The sequence below is a fragment of the Lissotriton vulgaris genome, chromosome 1_2, assembly GCF_964263255.1.
Source record: "Lissotriton vulgaris chromosome 1_2, aLisVul1.2, whole genome shotgun sequence".
NCBI lineage: Eukaryota > Metazoa > Chordata > Amphibia > Caudata > Salamandridae > Lissotriton > Lissotriton vulgaris.
In genome coordinates this window covers 294,808,631-294,826,348 of record NC_141686.1, presented here as the reverse complement: position 1 = coordinate 294,826,348, position 17,718 = coordinate 294,808,631, and the positions used below count along the sequence as shown (strand labels likewise).

At 52.3% G+C, this 17,718-nt stretch overlaps 1 protein-coding gene across 1 annotated transcript in view; it reads left to right on the top strand.

Annotated features, from left to right (window-relative positions):
• Positions 1-17,718, top strand: part of GRK2 (G protein-coupled receptor kinase 2) — a 275,720-nt gene that overhangs the window by 155,370 nt on the left and 102,632 nt on the right. The window contains exons 4-5 of the mRNA XM_086953270.1: positions 1,829-1,930; positions 2,841-2,915. Coding sequence (XP_086809396.1) covers positions 1,829-1,930; positions 2,841-2,915 — 177 coding nt within the window. The remainder of the gene's footprint in view (positions 1-1,828; positions 1,931-2,840; positions 2,916-17,718) is intronic.

The following is a 17,718-nucleotide window of genomic DNA, read 5'->3' as shown; positions in this document are numbered from 1 at the left end:
ACTGGGTCGACAAAATATCTTTCTTTTTTTACGATAAAGTAAAAGCCATCTATAGATCCTTCCCCCAAGAAATAACATTTCCATGCATCCAGCTACGAAGAACCATTCACTGGTACCTCTGCTGACTAATTTTAAACCTGTAACTTGTGAACAGGAATCAGAAGTTATTGTCAAAATTAAATCTGGCTCTCCTGCTGATCCTCTTCCCTCCGGATCTATTGGAAAATAGCCTCACAGCTGACACCAAGGCTAACAGAGATCTTTAATATGTCTCTGGAACAAGATGCTGTACCGAGAAATTGGAAGATCGCGCAAGTCAGACCCATCTTAAAGAAGCCCACTCTAGACAACAGTGAACCAGGCAATTACCCCCCCCCCCCCCCCCCCCCATTTCACTGCTGCCTTATTTCGGGAAAGCTCTTGAGGCCCTGGTAAACAAACAACTAACAAGTCATCTAGAAAGCCATAAGCTTCTTGATTCTTCTCAATCAGGGTTTCGAGCGGCACATAGTACCGAAACGGCGGTGGTTGAAGTGGTAGAAAACATCAGGCGGGCCTTGGACAAACAATAATCAGCTATAAGGTTCTTTTAGATCTGTCGGCCGCTTTTGACACCATCTCCCATGACATTTTGTTACAGCTGCTCTGGGAGATGGGACTGGTTTAAAAATGATATAAAGGACCGCTCTACCACCGTGCATCTAGGTTCACTGGATGGGTGTAGCATACCAGTATGTATTGGAGTTCCCCAGGGATCTATCTTGAGCCCTATGCTCTTTAATCTGTATGTCACCCCATTGGCCAAGATAATCAGGTCCTACGGGTTACAGGCTGTCTCCTATGCAGATGATATCCAGCTCCTGATCACATATGGCCCTGATCCGGTTTAAAAACTGTATGACCCACATCGACAGCTGGATGGGCCAAAATAAATTACAGTTAAAAAACAGCAAAACAGAGATCATTTTGTTTGGCAGGGCCGAAGATCACTGGTCAAGCAGCTGGTGGCCCCAGACACTCGGCTCCTGTCCATCTCCAAAACAAACCGTCTGCAATCTGGGAATTACCATCGACCATAATCTTTCCATGAAAGCCCATGTGAAGCGAGTATTGGGCACCTGCTACGCCATCCTACGGAAATTACGAAAAAAATTCAAGTGGCTACCAATTGAAATCCGGAAGCCACTGGTGCAGGGCCTTATTGTAAGTCGCATGGACTACAGAAATGCCTTATTGGCCTCTATAAACGAAGATCTGCAGAACACTGCAGCCAGACTAATCTTGGATCTGCCTTCTAGGTCGCCGTCCGGTCCCAATTTGAAACACCTCCAGTGGCTTCCAATTAGGAAGAGAGGGCAGTATAAAATCATTTACTCAACACATAAAAGCCTCTATGGCACTGGCCCTGGTTATCTTGGAAAAAACTGATAAAATACCAGCTCACCAGAACCCTGAGATCTAGCTCCAAACCTCTTTTAATTCCTCTGCGGGTTCGCACTGTGCGTAATGGTTGTCGCTCTTGTTCCTATCTTGCACCCCACCTCTGGAATCAGCTCCCGCCCCACCTCTCGTCCATCCCAGACAATCGCGTTTCTGCAGAGAACTAAAAACATGGCTGTTCTCTAAATGAAATGAGATAGAACTCAGGTAGTGGATTGGTGTGCAAGCGCCTTGAGACCTAACGGTGATCTGTGCGCTATCCAAGACTCTCTGACTTTGACTTTGTTGGGATTGGGGGGGGGGGGGGTCTTAGGAGGGAGGGGCGTTGGTGCCACTGTCTGCCCCTCCCCCATAGGTCTCAGTTCTCACAGCCCCTTTATTTCCCCAGATCCGGAAGTTTGAGAAGCTGGACTCGCAGGAGGAGCGCTTCGCCAAGAGTCGGGAGATCTTCGACAACTACATCATGAAGGAGCTGCTGTCCTTCTCCCATGTGAGTCTGGAACTGGGCTATGAGGGGGGGGGGTGATGGGGTGCAGGGCTGGCGCTGCTTGGAGGCAGACACTGACGGGAGCTGCTGTCATTCTCCCTTGTGAGTCTGAAACTGGGCTATGAGGGGGGTTGGGAGCTACAAGAGGGGCAATGGGGGGGGGCAGGGCTGGTGCTGCTGGGAGGCAGACACTGACAGGAGCCTCTGTCCTTCTCCCAAGTGAGTCTGGGCCTGGGCTATGAAGGGTGCTGAGGGGGTCAGGAGGGGCAGGGCTGCGGGTGCATGGAGGCAGTTCTCTTCCGTGCCCTGTTCTGTGGGTTCCTGGTGCTTCTTTGCTGATTGAGTGTCTGCAGTGATACAGCGTGCACTGCATAGGCGCGGTTCGTGGTGCTGCTGAGGGTGGGGCGTGGAGGCCCCTTGCACTGATCTCCCTTGCACGTCGTGAGCTGGGGTACCCCTTCCATGTGGTGTCATATGGAGAGTGCACGGGGGTCCCTCTTCCACAGCTGAGGGGGAGGGGGGATGTTCTCCAGGTATGGGGGAGAGGTTCCCTCCCTGAGCCATGAGCATGAGTGTGCCTCCCTGTCACAAGAACCTATTGGTCACGAGGAGGTTTTTCCCTACAGGGGGTGGGCATTTCATCCACAAGCAAAAGGTTCCCCTGCTGCAGCCAGACGCCTGCCTTCTGCAATGCGGTAACTGCCTCCGAGAGAGGTAATGGACATGGTATCCCTAGTTTTTGTACGGCCTTTGAGCCCTAAGCGTCATCCCTTGGAGAGGTGTCGCTGTGAGGGGAATGGGTGATGCAGCTCGTTCAAGGGAGGATGACGCAGAGCAACGTCTGGGTACCACCCTTGGGGACATGAGTCTGCGTCATCTGATGATGTCATTGATTCCGCTCTTCTCTCCTCAGCCCTTCTCCAAGAACGCCAGCGAGCACGTGAAGACGCATCTGAGCAAGAAGCTGGCCCCGCCAAACCTCTTCCAGGTATGTATGACCGCAGACAAGAATGATGCCACGAAGGGGCATTTGGCACCTCAGCGCTTCTTGGCGCTGTGCCTCACAGTAGACTGAAGTTGTGAATGCAGAATATTAGCGTGCACAAACAGGGCCCTTTCTCTTCTGTGGAGTTGGGCAGTTGGATAATATTCTAGAAATAACTAAAGACCCAGCTTTTGGTGACTGAGGCTGCCTCCTTTTTGTTCTCGCCCTGCCCATACTGGTCTTGTGAAGAAGCCTCTGGTTGCCCTAGTAGTTTATTCAAACAGCAAATAAAATAGTAGTTCCAGAGGGACGGTGCAAGAGTGAACAGCCCTTCCGTCATTAACATCTGTCTAGGTAAGGAGGACACTTGGATGCCTCATGCAGCCTGGGCTCGATGCCCCCCCCCCCCCCCCCCTCCGCCACACACCGCCTCAAACAGCTCGTGCGGGGTTCCTTGAGCCATGAGGCATCTTCTCCCTTTTAACAAAGCCATGCCCAGTCTGAACACAGGAGGTGCAGCTATGATAGCCGATGAGCTGCTTTTTGATTACATGGTTTCTTGGGGGGCTGATGGGAGGGAGTTCAGCATCGAAGGTCTGATGCACCACTCCTTGACCAACGGGTTGAATGTAGCTGGTCATGAGGGCAGCGCTCTGCTCTGTCTAGCCCTGCTTCCAGTAACCACATAGAGGAATGAACTCCTGTTGAAGGGATTGCATAAGTTTTTCGCCCAGACTGGGATCACGTGGAGTGGCAGACTGATCTTAGTTTTCATGATGTTTACCTAGAGTAGATTGTGATGTGTCCACTCGTTTATCCCAGTGTAACATCATTAATCGAAGGTCTTGCGTCCTATCCCTGGACCAGATATAAGTAGGGCCGAGGCGCCTTCGTTTATAAATGTAGACGGAGGAGGTGAAACTGTACTCTGCTTGAGCACGTGGCGAAATCATGGGGGGAAAAAGAAGGGAATAGAACAAAGGAATTGATGGAGTGGGCGGGGCAGTCGGCAGGCTCCAATTCCGCAGAAGCCATCCTAGGCTTTTTCCTGACTCACCACCAGATGTGTGGAGAGAAGCGGTTTCTGGTTGACGGTTGAGGTCGTTGACAGTGGGTCCAACAAACGTAGGGTCTGTATCCATCCTCCAGTCTAGAACGTCAAACCACTTGTCCCCTCCCCTTCCGGGGCTGGAGCCCTTTGCACAGGATGGAATGTGTTGCATCACTTTGTATCACATTAGGTCGTACCTCAGCCAGTCGGAGTCCAAGAGCTATTAACAGCTCAGGGTATAAGTAAATCAATGCTTTTTTTTCTTTTAATATATATTCAATCAATCAATCAAAGCATTTATATAGCGCACTACTCCCCCAGAGGGTCTCAAGGCGCTAGGGGAGGGGGGTCCGCTACTGCTCGAACAGCCAGGTCTTGAGTTGCTTCTTGAAGGCGAGGTGGTCCTGGGTCAGGCGGAGGTGGGTCGGGAGGGAGTTCCATGTCTTGGCAGCGAGGTAGGAGAAGGACCGTCCCCCTGTGGTGGCTCTTCGGATGCAGGGGACGGTGGCGAGGGCGAGGCCGGTCGATCGAAGCTGGCGCTTGGGAGCGTAGAAGTTGAGGCGGCTGTTGAGGTATCCTGGGCCTTGGTTGTGTAGGGCTTTGTGTGCGTGGGTGAGGAGTCGGAAGGTGATTCTCTTCGTGATCGGGAGCCAGTGCAGGTCTCTCAGGTGTCCGGAGATGTGGCTGCGACGGGGGATGTCCAGGATGAGTCGTGCTGAGGCGTTCTGGATCCGCTGAAGTCTTTTCTGGAGTTTGGCGGTGGTTCCGGCGTAGAGGGAGTTGCCGTAGTCCAGACGGCTGGTGACGAGGGCCTGGGTGACCGTTTTCCTGGTCTCGGTGGGGATCCACCGGAAGATCTTTCGTAGCATGCGCAGGATGTTGAAGCACGACGAGGAGACGGCGTTGACTTGTCTGGTCATGGAGAGGGTGGAGTCCAGGATGAAGCCCAGGTTGCGTGCGTGGTCTGTTGGTTTGGGTGCGCTGCCTAGGGCGGGGGGCCACCAGGAGTCGTCCCAGGCGGAAGGTGAGGATCCCAGGATGAGGACTTCCGTCTTGTCCGAGTTCAGTTTCAGGCGGCTGTTCTTCATCCATTCGGCTACCTCTTTCATCCCTTCGTGGAGGTTGGCTCTGGCGGTGGCGGGGTCGTTGGTGAGGGAGAGAATCAGCTGGGTGTCGTCGGCGTAGGAGATGATGTTGAGTTGTGCTGGCGTGCCATGTCTGCGAGGGGGCTCATGTACACGTTGAAGAGGGTTGGACTGAGCGAGGAACCTTGAGGAACGCCGCAGATGATTTCGGTGGCTTCAGATCTGAACGGGGGAGGCGAGGAAGGAGATGATCCACTTCAGTGCCTTCTCCTGGATTCCGACGTTGCTGAGTCGCTGCACTAGTGTACGGTGGCAGACAGTGTCGAAGGCCGCGGAGAGGTCTAGGAGGATGAGGGCCGCTGTTTCTCCGTTGTCAAGCAGAGCTTGGATGTCATCGGTGGCTACGATCAGGGCGGTCTCGGTGCTGTGGTTGGCCCGGAAGCCAGACTGCGAGAGGTCGAGGGATCCGTTCGTCTCGAGGAAGACGGCCAGCTGCTTGTTGACGGTCTTCTCGATGACTTTTGCAGGAAACGGGAGCAGCGAGATGGGGCGGTAGTTCTTGAGGTCGGTGGGGTCGGCTGATGGCTTCTTTAGTAGAGCGCTGAGTTCGGCGTGCTTCCAGCTTTCCAGGAAGGTAGCGGTGTCGAAGGAGGTGTTGATGATGTCCCGCAGGTGGGGTGCGATGACAGCATCGGCTTTGTTGAAGACGTGGTGAGGGCAGGGGTCGGTAGGAGATCCGGAGTGGATGGAGTTCATTGTGCGGACGGTGTCTTCGGTGCTGATCGGGGTCCAGGCGCGGAGGGTGGTGGTGGGGGCGGTGGTTCGGTCGTGGCGTGCGTCGCTTGAGTGCTGAAGCTGTTGTGTATGTCCGCGGTCTTGTTGTGGAAGTAGGAGGCGAGGGAGTTGCAGAGGTCTTGCGAAGGGGGGATGTCGTTGTTTCCGGCGTTGGAGAGCTCTTTGACGATGTTGAAGAGTTCCTTGCTGTTGTGTGCTTTGTTGTCCAGTCGTTCCTTGAATGCGGTTTTCTTGGTGGCGTGGATGAGTTGGTGGTGTTTTCGGGTGGCGAGCTTGAGGGCAGTCATGTTGTCCGGTGTTGGGTCTCTGCTCCAGGTTCTCTCGAGGGCTCGGCAGTTCTTCTTGGAGCTCTTGAGTTCGTCGGTGAACCATGGGGCTTTCTTGCTACCGGGTCTGCTAGGCGGGGTCTTCAGAGGGGCGAGGTCGTCTGCGCAGTCGCTGATCCACTTCGTGAGGTTGGTGGCCGCTTGGCTGGGGTTCGTTGCGCTGGTGGGTGGGTTCTTGCTCAGGGCGGTCACGAGCCATTGATGCAATATTTTCCTTTCTCAGTTCAGTCACCACTGTTCTAGATTTAGGCTCCGGTAACTGCCTATGTTCAAATTGCTTTACAGTTTTCCTGGATAAGAATCCTAGTTAAGTGGGCATTTTAAATGACCATTTCAGGGCTCACGATTGACATTGTAGTCTATTTTCTTCACGGCCAGTGTAGTCTAGGGCTGAAATGAGCTGTTTCTAGGTATCTGATTCTTCAAAGCGGTCTTGGAGCCTGCTATTATTCATTCTCCTTAATAAGATTTTTAACACAGATGTCTGTCCCTCCCGCTGCATGAAAGACACTTCACTCTACGAAGAGTCTGTGTTCAGTTAGGACATTGAGTTGCTCCCTTACAGTACGTCCTGGTCTGCTCCAAAAAGGTAAAAAATGAATTATAGCACATAGTCTGCCCTAACTCTGCTTGGAAAAGATTTCTGAAGAGAGACCGCATGATAGACCGATGACCGTTTGTGATATGGAGTCTGTCCCTCGTGCTACATATAGGTGACTTCTCCAGAAGGACATTATTGTCATCATAACAATACTCTCACCTGTGTAACTTTCTGTTGCAATATCCGAATTCTCCAGAAAAGATACTAATTTCTTTTTAAAGGTTTTCTTCCATACTTTTCTCTCACAATGCTATATACATACCTAAACCCACAACTTCCTGAAACATAGGTTTTTTTCTACTGTTTTCATCTGAGATATTTAGTATGACTTTTTTCTCTAACATTCAATATGCTCCTGCTTTCCTCTTCACTAGGCGTATTAGTACCCTCGATACAAGTACCTTCCATCTCAACACATTTTACTTAATCCCATCTCTTTTTTCCTCCTGCAAACACGCACATAATGGCCAGTGTTCCCACATCAACATTTTTGTTTTAGTACAGAACAGTTTGTTCGAGGCATGTGGGCTGCTAAATTCATATCTTTGCATTAGATCGCCACCTAGTGTTGGGTCCGGATGATCGCACATTGTTGTCCTGGAAGAGTCTTCGAAGTATCCTGAGATGGGTGGCTCCTCCCCTGGACTACAGTGCGCATGGGCATCGGCTCCATCCCCAGATTGTTTTTTTCCGCCATTGGGTTCGGATGCGGTCTCGACGTCTCTCCGTCGGAACCGAATAAACATCACTTTTTACGGCCAAAAGGCTTTGGGTTCTTTACGTCGGTATTGTTTGCGTACGGTCTCGAGTTCTTCCGTCTCTCGGAGCCGGAATCACCGGAGTTTTTACTACTCTTCGGACATCGAGGCCTTCTCATCGCGACTCGACACTAAGTTCCCATCATGGAGCGGAGTCCGTTTAAACTCTACTATTTGCTAAGTGGGACGTAATGTCACATCTGTAACATTTTAGTTTTTCATTAACTACCTGAGATCTATCCCATTTTTAGGTCTCACCTAGGCAGCGCATGTGCTGTCTCTTCGAGACAGGCTGTATCTAGGATTTGGGCTTCAAAACGCCCATCTTTTTTCATTGGTTCCTTTTGCTGCCTTTTAGAAATGCTGGCTTTTCATTGGTGACTACACTTAGTAGTCTCTCCTTTTGGAATTTTGTATCCTGCCACGAGGACTGCCCCTGTTACATGTGTTCTTACTCATCAGGTTATTTATACACTTTTTTTGGTCGGCCTGCCTCTTTGCTCGTTTAGTGTTCTATTTACTTGTGCAATTAAACTTTGGTTGGCTTCATTTGCTTGCCGTTCCTTAATCTCCCCGTGCCTCCCCCTCACCCCTCCCACAATACTGCTCGCAGGCCCTCACACTCCTCCAAGACCACTGTTCATTTTTTCATTTGCTTAATTAATGCATGAATTGCAGTACTGTGCCCTCATTTAATGTTGTATTGCCGTCTCCCCACACCCAGCACTGCTTACCCCCACCTCAGATCTCAGCATTGATTTTATTGTTATTTTAAATCAGTAGCTTTTGTTTATATAGCGTAGTTTTGCAGTGTGAATCTTTCTGGATTCACTATGCTGTTCATTATTCCGTCATCTAGTGGTTGGATCCGGAATTGTAGTCTTTTTTTCTCTTTTTTTTTGTTTTCGTGGCCCAGATGGGCGTCGACATACTACCATTTGGTGTCCTTCGTGACGTCGGCGTGCTTCCTCCGGAAGCTCCAACCTTTGGTCGCCATCTTCAGATTCTTTTTTCCGCCGTTGGGTCTGGATAACTGCCGAAGAGTTCCAGAGTTTTTGGAGGAGGAATCAAGAAAAATCATAGAAAAGCGACAAAAATCAAGGTTTCAGCTACACCAGATTACAGGTTAGGTAACCAGGACGATGAGGGAGAAGCTTTATGACCAAGATCTCGATGTTCTACTGAGAATGCGCTCGCAGGGGGCTCCCTGAGCGCAGGGATGGACAAAATACTGTTCATGTTTTGCACCAATTGCCATCACAAATATGCCCAGAAGGATCAGCATCCAGTCTGCAACCTCTGCCTGCCGCTCGATCACAGCAGCAAACACTGCAAGGCGTGCTCAGCGTTTACACCCAAGACCCCCAGAGTAAGGGAGAGCCCGAGAACTACGACATGCAGGGGCAGGGACCACCTCCATCGCTCCGAGACTTGGGCCTCTCCAGTGGAGAAGAGGACAACATCGCTGAAGGACCAGAGGACTGCACAGTCGTCGAGGTCCATAAGAAGACATCAAAGGAGGTAAGGGAGCCGTCGACCCCTAAACACTTGAGCGGCACTCGAAAGGGTGAAACTAAAGCCCTGAGCGATACTCGTAGAAGTGAAGCTAAGTCATCGAAGGGAGCATTGCTGCCCAAACACTCAACGAAGGCAACTGTAACCAAGGACAGTCAGCAGAGCGGATCCTTCGAAAAGGACTCCCAATTGGCGAAAGCCCTAGAAAAACCAAGATCGTCTAAGGTTGCCCTCGAAAAGGACACCTCGGCGCCGAGAAAGGAAGGGCCGACGTCGACGGCCCCGAAGAGAGGCGCTCCACCCCTCAACGCTGAACATGCCGCCGAGATGGAGAGGAAGAAGAGGAGGCTCAAGGCCGAAATAGCGAGCATCCAGCAGCGGAAAAGGGACTTCGACGAGAAGATGAGCCAATGCACCATCCCGCCAAAACCGGCGCTCGAAGTCGAAAGAGCCTACAAGGACGCCAAACCGCCGATAAAGCTCAAACCAGTCGAGGAACTGGGGGGACGAAGACTATTATTTCGAGGGAGAAGGCAACGAAGATCTGCAATCCTACCGGGACTCAACGTCCGCGGAGGCACAAGACCTTGAATGGCAAGATTTCGACACAGAAGCAACAGAAGAAGGGGTAGATACTTAACCTTCGAGGCCATCGCTGCCAAACGACATAGGGATCTACAAGATGGTCATCTAAAAGGCTGCACAGACGTATGGAGTCAAAATGGAAGAGAAGCTCAAGGCATGTTTTCTCCAGGAGACTACTGCCTCAACAAACTAGGAGCCAATTCCTACCCATGCTCTCTAGTGTGCTGGATCAAGAAGAGAGACCTTTAAGGAACCAGCAGTATGCAATGCTGTGACTCCAAGAACGGAGAAGAAGTATAAACATTCTTCAAAGGAACCTGCATACATCCAAGGGTCAGTACAATCCGACTCCCTAATTACAACAATGGCTAGGAAGAGGGCCGATGTGCCCACTAATGCCCGACCACTTCCAGACAAGGAGAGTAGGAGGATGGATCTCACAGGGAGAAAGGTGGAGAGAAATGCGGCAATCCATTGGCGCATCGTAAACTCCAACACCCTGATCAACAGGCACGCATACCAACACTGAGATGGAGTGGGCCAGCTCCTAAAGCATCTACCAGACCAGTACCAACAAAGAGCAGCTCACCTGGTAGAAGAAGGCAAAAGCATGGAGAGTATGCCTAAAATCAGAATTGGATGCTGCAGAAACATCGAGCAGTCTAATGATGATAGGTGTGACCGAGAGAAGACACGCATGGCTCAGAATTTCGAGATTCAAGCCAGAGGTGCAAAGCAGCATCCTAAATACATCTTTTAACGGAGAGCAACTTGTTCGGCACACCAGTGGACGACAAGTTGACGCAGCTCAAGAAGGACAACGAGACAGCAAGGTCCTTGGGAGTGCTGCAGGTCAGAGGGATGAGAAGGGGCACACCCTCGAGAAGGCCAGGTGGTAGAGGAGGCAACGTGCCTACCACATCACACCTGACGTTCCAGCATGGCTACCAAGGGAACAACCAGGGTCAGCAGCAGCAGGGACAGCAGCAGCACCACTGGCAGTACCATCCCCAGGGACAGTACTTTTGAGGGCGCAGAAACGGAGGAGGGCAAACACGAAGGGGAGGCCAACAGCCCTCATCCAAGTGACTTCACCAGGAAACAGACCCCCACCCTAGCAACACCTCGGGGTGGGCAGAAAGACAAAGAAAAACTGCAGCCGAGCGTTTAACAACAAACCATCATCATAAAATCTTTATTTCTTGTAAAAAATACCTTAAAAGCACAGATTTATAATTCACAACCAAACATTCTCATAGCAATTAATTGTCACATTTCTAATAAAGTTTAAAACAATGGATAAAAACATTTAAGAACGCGACAGAGATTGTAGATTCGTGGATTAAAAAAAAGGAAGAATACCACGCACAATGGATCTTTAGGCACGCAGGCCAGGGTTAAACTTGGCCCATTAAAACTCTTCGAATGCGCCACATAGCAGCCAGAAAGTGCGAGACAGCAAATACAATTGGTCCCGCGGTATCCGTTTTCAGTACTCTGAGCGCGTGCTCACACTGCCGGAAGCCAATATTATTGCAGAGCGGCTCGAGCCAGTACTTCCTTGGATTTTGGTAGGCAGGACAAAAAAAGAATACATGTGTCTCGGTTTCACGGCCATAATCACAATACCTCGAACACTTAGGGGGATGAATAAAAGAATAAAAGACTTCATCCAGGAACAGAGGAAGGTCACATCGGACAAATGGATACAAAGCATCATATAATACGGATACTGTATAGAGTTAGAAAAACAACCTCCTAACAGAAAACCAAGAAGCAAGGCACACTCAGCGAAGGAGCTCTCGCTCTTTCAACTAGAGGCGCAAGAACTGCTCAGCAAGGAGGCAATAGAGGTGGTGCAGAAAAACCAAAAAAAACAAGGGTTTACTCAACGAACTTCCTGGTGTCAAAGATGGACGAAACCCTAAGACCTATCCTGGATCTAAGGTTCCTAAACAAATTCATAAAAACTCAAAGTTTCAAGATGACTTCCCTACAAGAGGTAATACCACAAATACAACAAGGGCACTTCATGGCTACTATAGATTTAAAGAACGCGTACTTACACATCCCCGTCAACCACAAACACAAGTGCCTTCTAAGGTTTGTGATCAACCAAAGCCACTACTAGGTCACAGTACTGGCATTCGGACTAAAAATCCGCACCACGGGTGTTTACAAAATGTCTAGCAGCTGTCGCAGCACACCTACGAAGGCAAGGAATACACGTATACCCCTATCTCGACGACTGGCTTGTAAAGGCAAGTTCGTACAGCCAATGCAAACTACACATCCAGCAGGTCATACTAACGCTAACACAACTGGGTTTCTCGAGCCATTGGGAGAAATCGTCAACAGAACGAGAGCAAATCAAGATATTCTTAGGGGCAGAGATCGACACCATACAGGCCAAAGTGTTCCCCAACAGGAAGAGAACATTGGCGATACTGAAGTTCTGACAGTGAGGACGGTGAGCAAGCTGATGGGAATGATGGTATCATGCATTCACCTACTCCAAAATATTCGACTGCACATGAGACCAATGCAGGAATGGATACAGCAGCAATGGTCACAGGCAGCAGGGAGTTGGGAAGATCTAGGGGTTGTCACACACGCAGTGCATCAGGAAATAGTGTGGTGGAACAAACAAAACATATCACAGGGGAAACCATACACACAACCAACTCCAACAGAGACCACCACGACGGACGCCTCCCAGCTGGGGTGGGGCGCGCAAATGAACAAGCTCAAGGTGAGGGGGCTATGGTCGCAACAGGATGCAGTCAAGCACATCAATTACCTGGAACTAAAAACAGTGTTCCTAGCCTTAAAAGCATTTCAGAAGGAGCTGTACTGAAACAGGGTGTTGGGCCAAACAGACAACATGACCATGTTCTACATCAACAAACAAGGAGGAACACAGCCAGTGGCGGTATCAGGGCTAGCACAGGAGATATGGACATGGACCATTCCACTGAGGGTAGACCTACTAGCAATACATCTCCCAGGGAAGAACAATGTGGAAGTAGACAGACTCAGCAGACAGATGTCAGCATCCCACGAATGGGAGATCAACCAACAGGAATTACAGAAAGTATTCCGGAAGTGGGGTACACCACAAATAGACTTATTTGCAACACACCAAAATGCAAAATGCCAGCACTTCGCATCCAGACAACCAGACCATCGGTCACAAGGGAATGCGCTATGGATAAATTGATCAAAGACATTTGCATATGCTTTCCCCCGATACCACTGATACACAGGGTACTCAACAAATGCAGGATCAGCAACATGTTACTGATACTAATAGCACCTCAGTGGGCCAGACAGTTCTGGTTCTCACAAATTGTGGAGATGGCGCAAGCACCAGCACACCGATTCCCAAGACGAAGGGACCTGTTAGCAATGCAGAACGGGAGGGTGCTGCACCCAGTGCCAGAGAGCCTCAGCCTGGCGGCATGGCTCCTGAAGAACTAGAGTTCGCACACCTCAAGCTACCGGCGAGCTCAATGACCGTGCTCAGTGAGGCAAGAAGGCCTACCACAAGGAAATGCTACGTAGCAAAGTGGAAGAGATTCTCAGAATGGTGCATTAGAAATTGCAAAGAAAGATCGCAGGAGAGTCAACAGTACTGAAATATTTAACTCCCCTACTGCAAAGGAAACTAAGCTACACATCCCTAAGGGTACACTTAGCGGCGATTGTGGCTTACACAAAAGGAGAAACGGGGAAAAGTTTCTTCACCTCACAAGTAGTAAAAAGATTCCTAGAAGGGGCAAAGAGAATCGCACCTCCAAGCAGAATGCCATCACCAGCATGGAACCTCAACGTAGTGCTGACCCAATTGATGAAGGCTCCATTCAAGCCGATGCACAAGGCTACAGTGCACATCCTCACACTAAAGACAGCCTTCTTAGTGGCTATCACATAACTACGAAGAATAAGTGAGTTGCAGGCGCTAACACTTCAAGAGCCCTACCTGCAGATACACAATGATAGGATTGTAATAAGAACAGACCCACACTTCATGCCAAAGGTGGTGTCTCGGTTCCACATCAACCAAACAACCCAAATACCTAGTTTTTTCCAAAACCTGACCACAAGCACAGAGAGAGCATGGTAAAACAATGGACGCCAGGAGGGCGGTGATGCACTATATAGAAAGAACAAAGGAGTGCAGAAAGACAAAGCAACTCTTTGTTTCCTTCGCAAGAAGTTTTTTGAGACGACCAGTTACCAAAAATACCATTGCACAACCCATACAACTATGCCACAAACAAGTGGGCAACTGTTACAAGGCGCAGCTCATGCTCACTCAACAAGGAAAAAAGGAGCAACAATTGCGTTTCTGGCCAACACACTGATTCAAGACTTTTGCCAAGCTGCAACATGGTCTTCTGTGCTTGGAGCCGATGGTGCTTCAGCCCTGGATGCCCTTCACCATCTGTTGGACCTGACAGGTGCTTCAACACTACGGATCACCGCCTCCTCTTTGGGAGACCCCTGTTCCTGAGACCCACGTCCACACTATGGAGCACCGCCTCCTCCTTGGGAGATCCCTGCTCCTGAGACCCGCATCCACACTATGGATCACCGCCTCCTCCTTGGGAGACCCCTGTTCCCGAGTGTCTCTTTGACACTATGGATCACCGCCTCCTCTTTGGGAGACCCCTGTTCCTGAGACCCGCGTCCACACTATGGAGCACCGCCTCCTCCTTGGGAGATCCCTGCTCCTGAGACCCGCGTCCACACTATGGAGCACCTTCTCCTCCTTGGGAGATCCCTGCTCCTGAGACCCGCGTCCACACTATGGAGCACCGCCTCCTCCTTGGGAGATCCCTGCTCCTGAGACCCGCATCCACACTATGGATCACCGCCTCCTCTTTGGGAGACCCCTGTTCCTGAGACCCACGTCCACACTATGGAGCACCGCCTCCTCCTTGGGAGATCCCTGCTCCTGAGACCCGCATCCACACTATGGATCACCGCCTCCTCTTTGGGAGACCCCTGTTCCTGAGACCCGCGTCCACACTATGGAGCACCGCCTCCTCCTTGGGAGATCCCTGCTCCTGAGACCCGCGTCCACACTATGGAGCACCTTCTCCTCCTTGGGAGATCCCTGCTCCTGAGACCCGCGTCCACACTATGGAGCACCGCCTCCTCCTTGGGAGATCCCTGCTCCTGAGACCCGCATCCACACTATGGAGCACCTACTCCTCCTTGGGAGATCCCTGCTCCTGAGACCCGCGTCCACACTATGGATCACCGCCTCCTCCTTGGGAGATCCCTGCTCCTGAGACCCGCGTCCACACTATGGAGCACCTACTCCTCCTTGGGAGATCCCTGCTCCTGAGACCCGCGTCCACACTATGGATCACCGCCTCCTCCTTGGGAGACCCCTGTTCCCGGGTGCCTCTTTGACACTAGGGAGCACCGCCTCCTCCTTGGGAGACCCCCTGCTCCTGAGAGCAGCGTTCACACTAAGGATCACTCTCGTTGTGGGAAACCCCTGTTCCTGAGAGCCACGTTCACACTAAGGATCACTGTCTCCCCCTTGGGGGACCCCTGTTCCGGAGTGCCGCGTCCACACTATGGATCACCGCCTCCTCCTTGGGAGACCCCTGTTCCCGAGTGCCTCTTTGCACTAGGGAGCACCGCCTCCTCCTTGGGAGACCCCCTGCTCCTGAGAGTTGCTTCGACACTATGGAGCACCTTCTCCTCCTTGGGAGATCCCTGCTCCTGAGACCCGCGTCCACACTATGGATCACCGCCTCCTCCTTGGGAGACCCCTGCTCCTGAGAGCAGCGTTCACACTAGGGATCACTGTCTCGTTGTGGGAAACCCCTGTTCCTGAGAGCCACGTTCACACTAAGGATCACTGTCTCCTCCTTGGGGGACCCCTGTTCCTGAGTGCTGCGTCCACACTATGGATCACCGTCTCCTCCTTGGGAGACCCCTGCTCCTGAGAGCAGCGTTCACACGAAGGATCACTGTCTCGTTGTGGGAAACCCCTGTTCCTGAGAGCCACGTTCACACTAAGGATCACTGTCTCCTCCTTGGGGGACCCCTGTTCCTGAGTGCCGCGTCCACACTATGGATCACCGCCTCCTCCTTGGGAGACCCCTGCTTCTGAGAGCCGCGTCCACACTATGGATCACTGTCTCCTCCTTGGGGGACCCCTGTTCCTGAGTGCCGCGTCCACACTATGGATCACCGCCTCCTCCTTGGGAGACCCCTGTTCCTGAGTGCCGCGTCCACACTATGGATCACCGCCTCCTCCTTGGGAGACCCCTGTTCCTGAGTGCCGCGTCCACACTATGGATCACCGCCTCCTCCTTGGGAGACCCCTGCTCCTGAGAGCCGCGTCCACACTATGGATCACTGTCTCCTCCTTGGGGGACCCCTGTTCCTGAGTGCCGCGTCCACACTATGGATCACCGCCTCCTCCTTGGGAGACCCCTGTTCCTGAGTGCCGCGTCCACACTATGGATCACTGTCTCCTCCTTGGGGGACCCCTGTTCCTGAGTGCCGCGTCCACACTATGGATCACCGCCTCCTCCTTGGGAGACCCCTGTTCCTGAGTGCCGCGTCCACACTATGGATCACCGCCTCCTCCTTGGGAGACCCCTGTTCCTGAGAGCCGCGTTCACACTAAGGATCACTGTCTCCTCCTTGGGAGACCCCTGTTCCTGAGTGCCGCGTCCACACTAGGGAGCACCGCCTCCTCCTTGGGAGATGCGTGCTCCTGAGAGTCGTGCCCACGCTATGGAGCACCGCCTCCTCCTTGGGAGATCCCTGTTCCTGAGTTCTGCGTCCACACTATGGATCACCGCCTGCTCCTTGGGAGACCCCTGTTCCTGAGTGCCGCGTCCACACTATGGATCACCGCCTCCTCCTTGGGAGACCCCTGCTCCTGAGAGCCGCGTCCACACTATGGATCACTGTCTCCTCCTTGGGGGACCCCTGTTCCTGAGTGCCGCGTCCACACTATGGATCACCGCCTCCTCCTTGGGAGACCCCTGTTCCTGAGAGCCGCGTTCACACTAAGGATCACTGTCTCCCCCTTGGGGGACCCCTGTTCCGGAGTGCCGCGTCCACACTATGGATCACCGCCTCCTCCTTGGGAGACCCCTGTTCCCGAGTGCCTCTTTGCACTAGGGAGCACCGCCTCCTCCTTGGGAGACCCCCTGCTCCTGAGAGTTGCTTCGACACTATGGAGCACCTTCTCCTCCTTGGGAGATCCCTGCTCCTGAGACCCGCGTCCACACTATGGATCACCGCCTCCTCCTTGGGAGACCCCTGCTCCTGAGAGCAGCGTTCACACTAGGGATCACTGTCTCGTTGTGGGAAACCCCTGTTCCTGAGAGCCACGTTCACACTAAGGATCACTGTCTCCTCCTTGGGGGACCCCTGTTCCTGAGTGCTGCGTCCACACTATGGATCACCGTCTCCTCCTTGGGAGACCCCTGCTCCTGAGAGCAGCGTTCACACGAAGGATCACTGTCTCGTTGTGGGAAACCCCTGTTCCTGAGAGCCACGTTCACACTAAGGATCACTGTCTCCTCCTTGGGGGACCCCTGTTCCTGAGTGCCGCGTCCACACTATGGATCACCGCCTCCTCCTTGGGAGACCCCTGCTTCTGAGAGCCGCGTCCACACTATGGATCACTGTCTCCTCCTTGGGGGACCCCTGTTCCTGAGTGCCGCGTCCACACTATGGATCACCGCCTCCTCCTTGGGAGACCCCTGTTCCTGAGTGCCGCGTCCACACTATGGATCACCGCCTCCTCCTTGGGAGACCCCTGTTCCTGAGTGCCGCGTCCACACTATGGATCACCGCCTCCTCCTTGGGAGACCCCTGCTCCTGAGAGCCGCGTCCACACTATGGATCACTGTCTCCTCCTTGGGGGACCCCTGTTCCTGAGTGCCGCGTCCACACTATGGATCACCGCCTCCTCCTTGGGAGACCCCTGTTCCTGAGTGCCGCGTCCACACTATGGATCACTGTCTCCTCCTTGGGGGACCCCTGTTCCTGAGTGCCGCGTCCACACTATGGATCACCGCCTCCTCCTTGGGAGACCCCTGTTC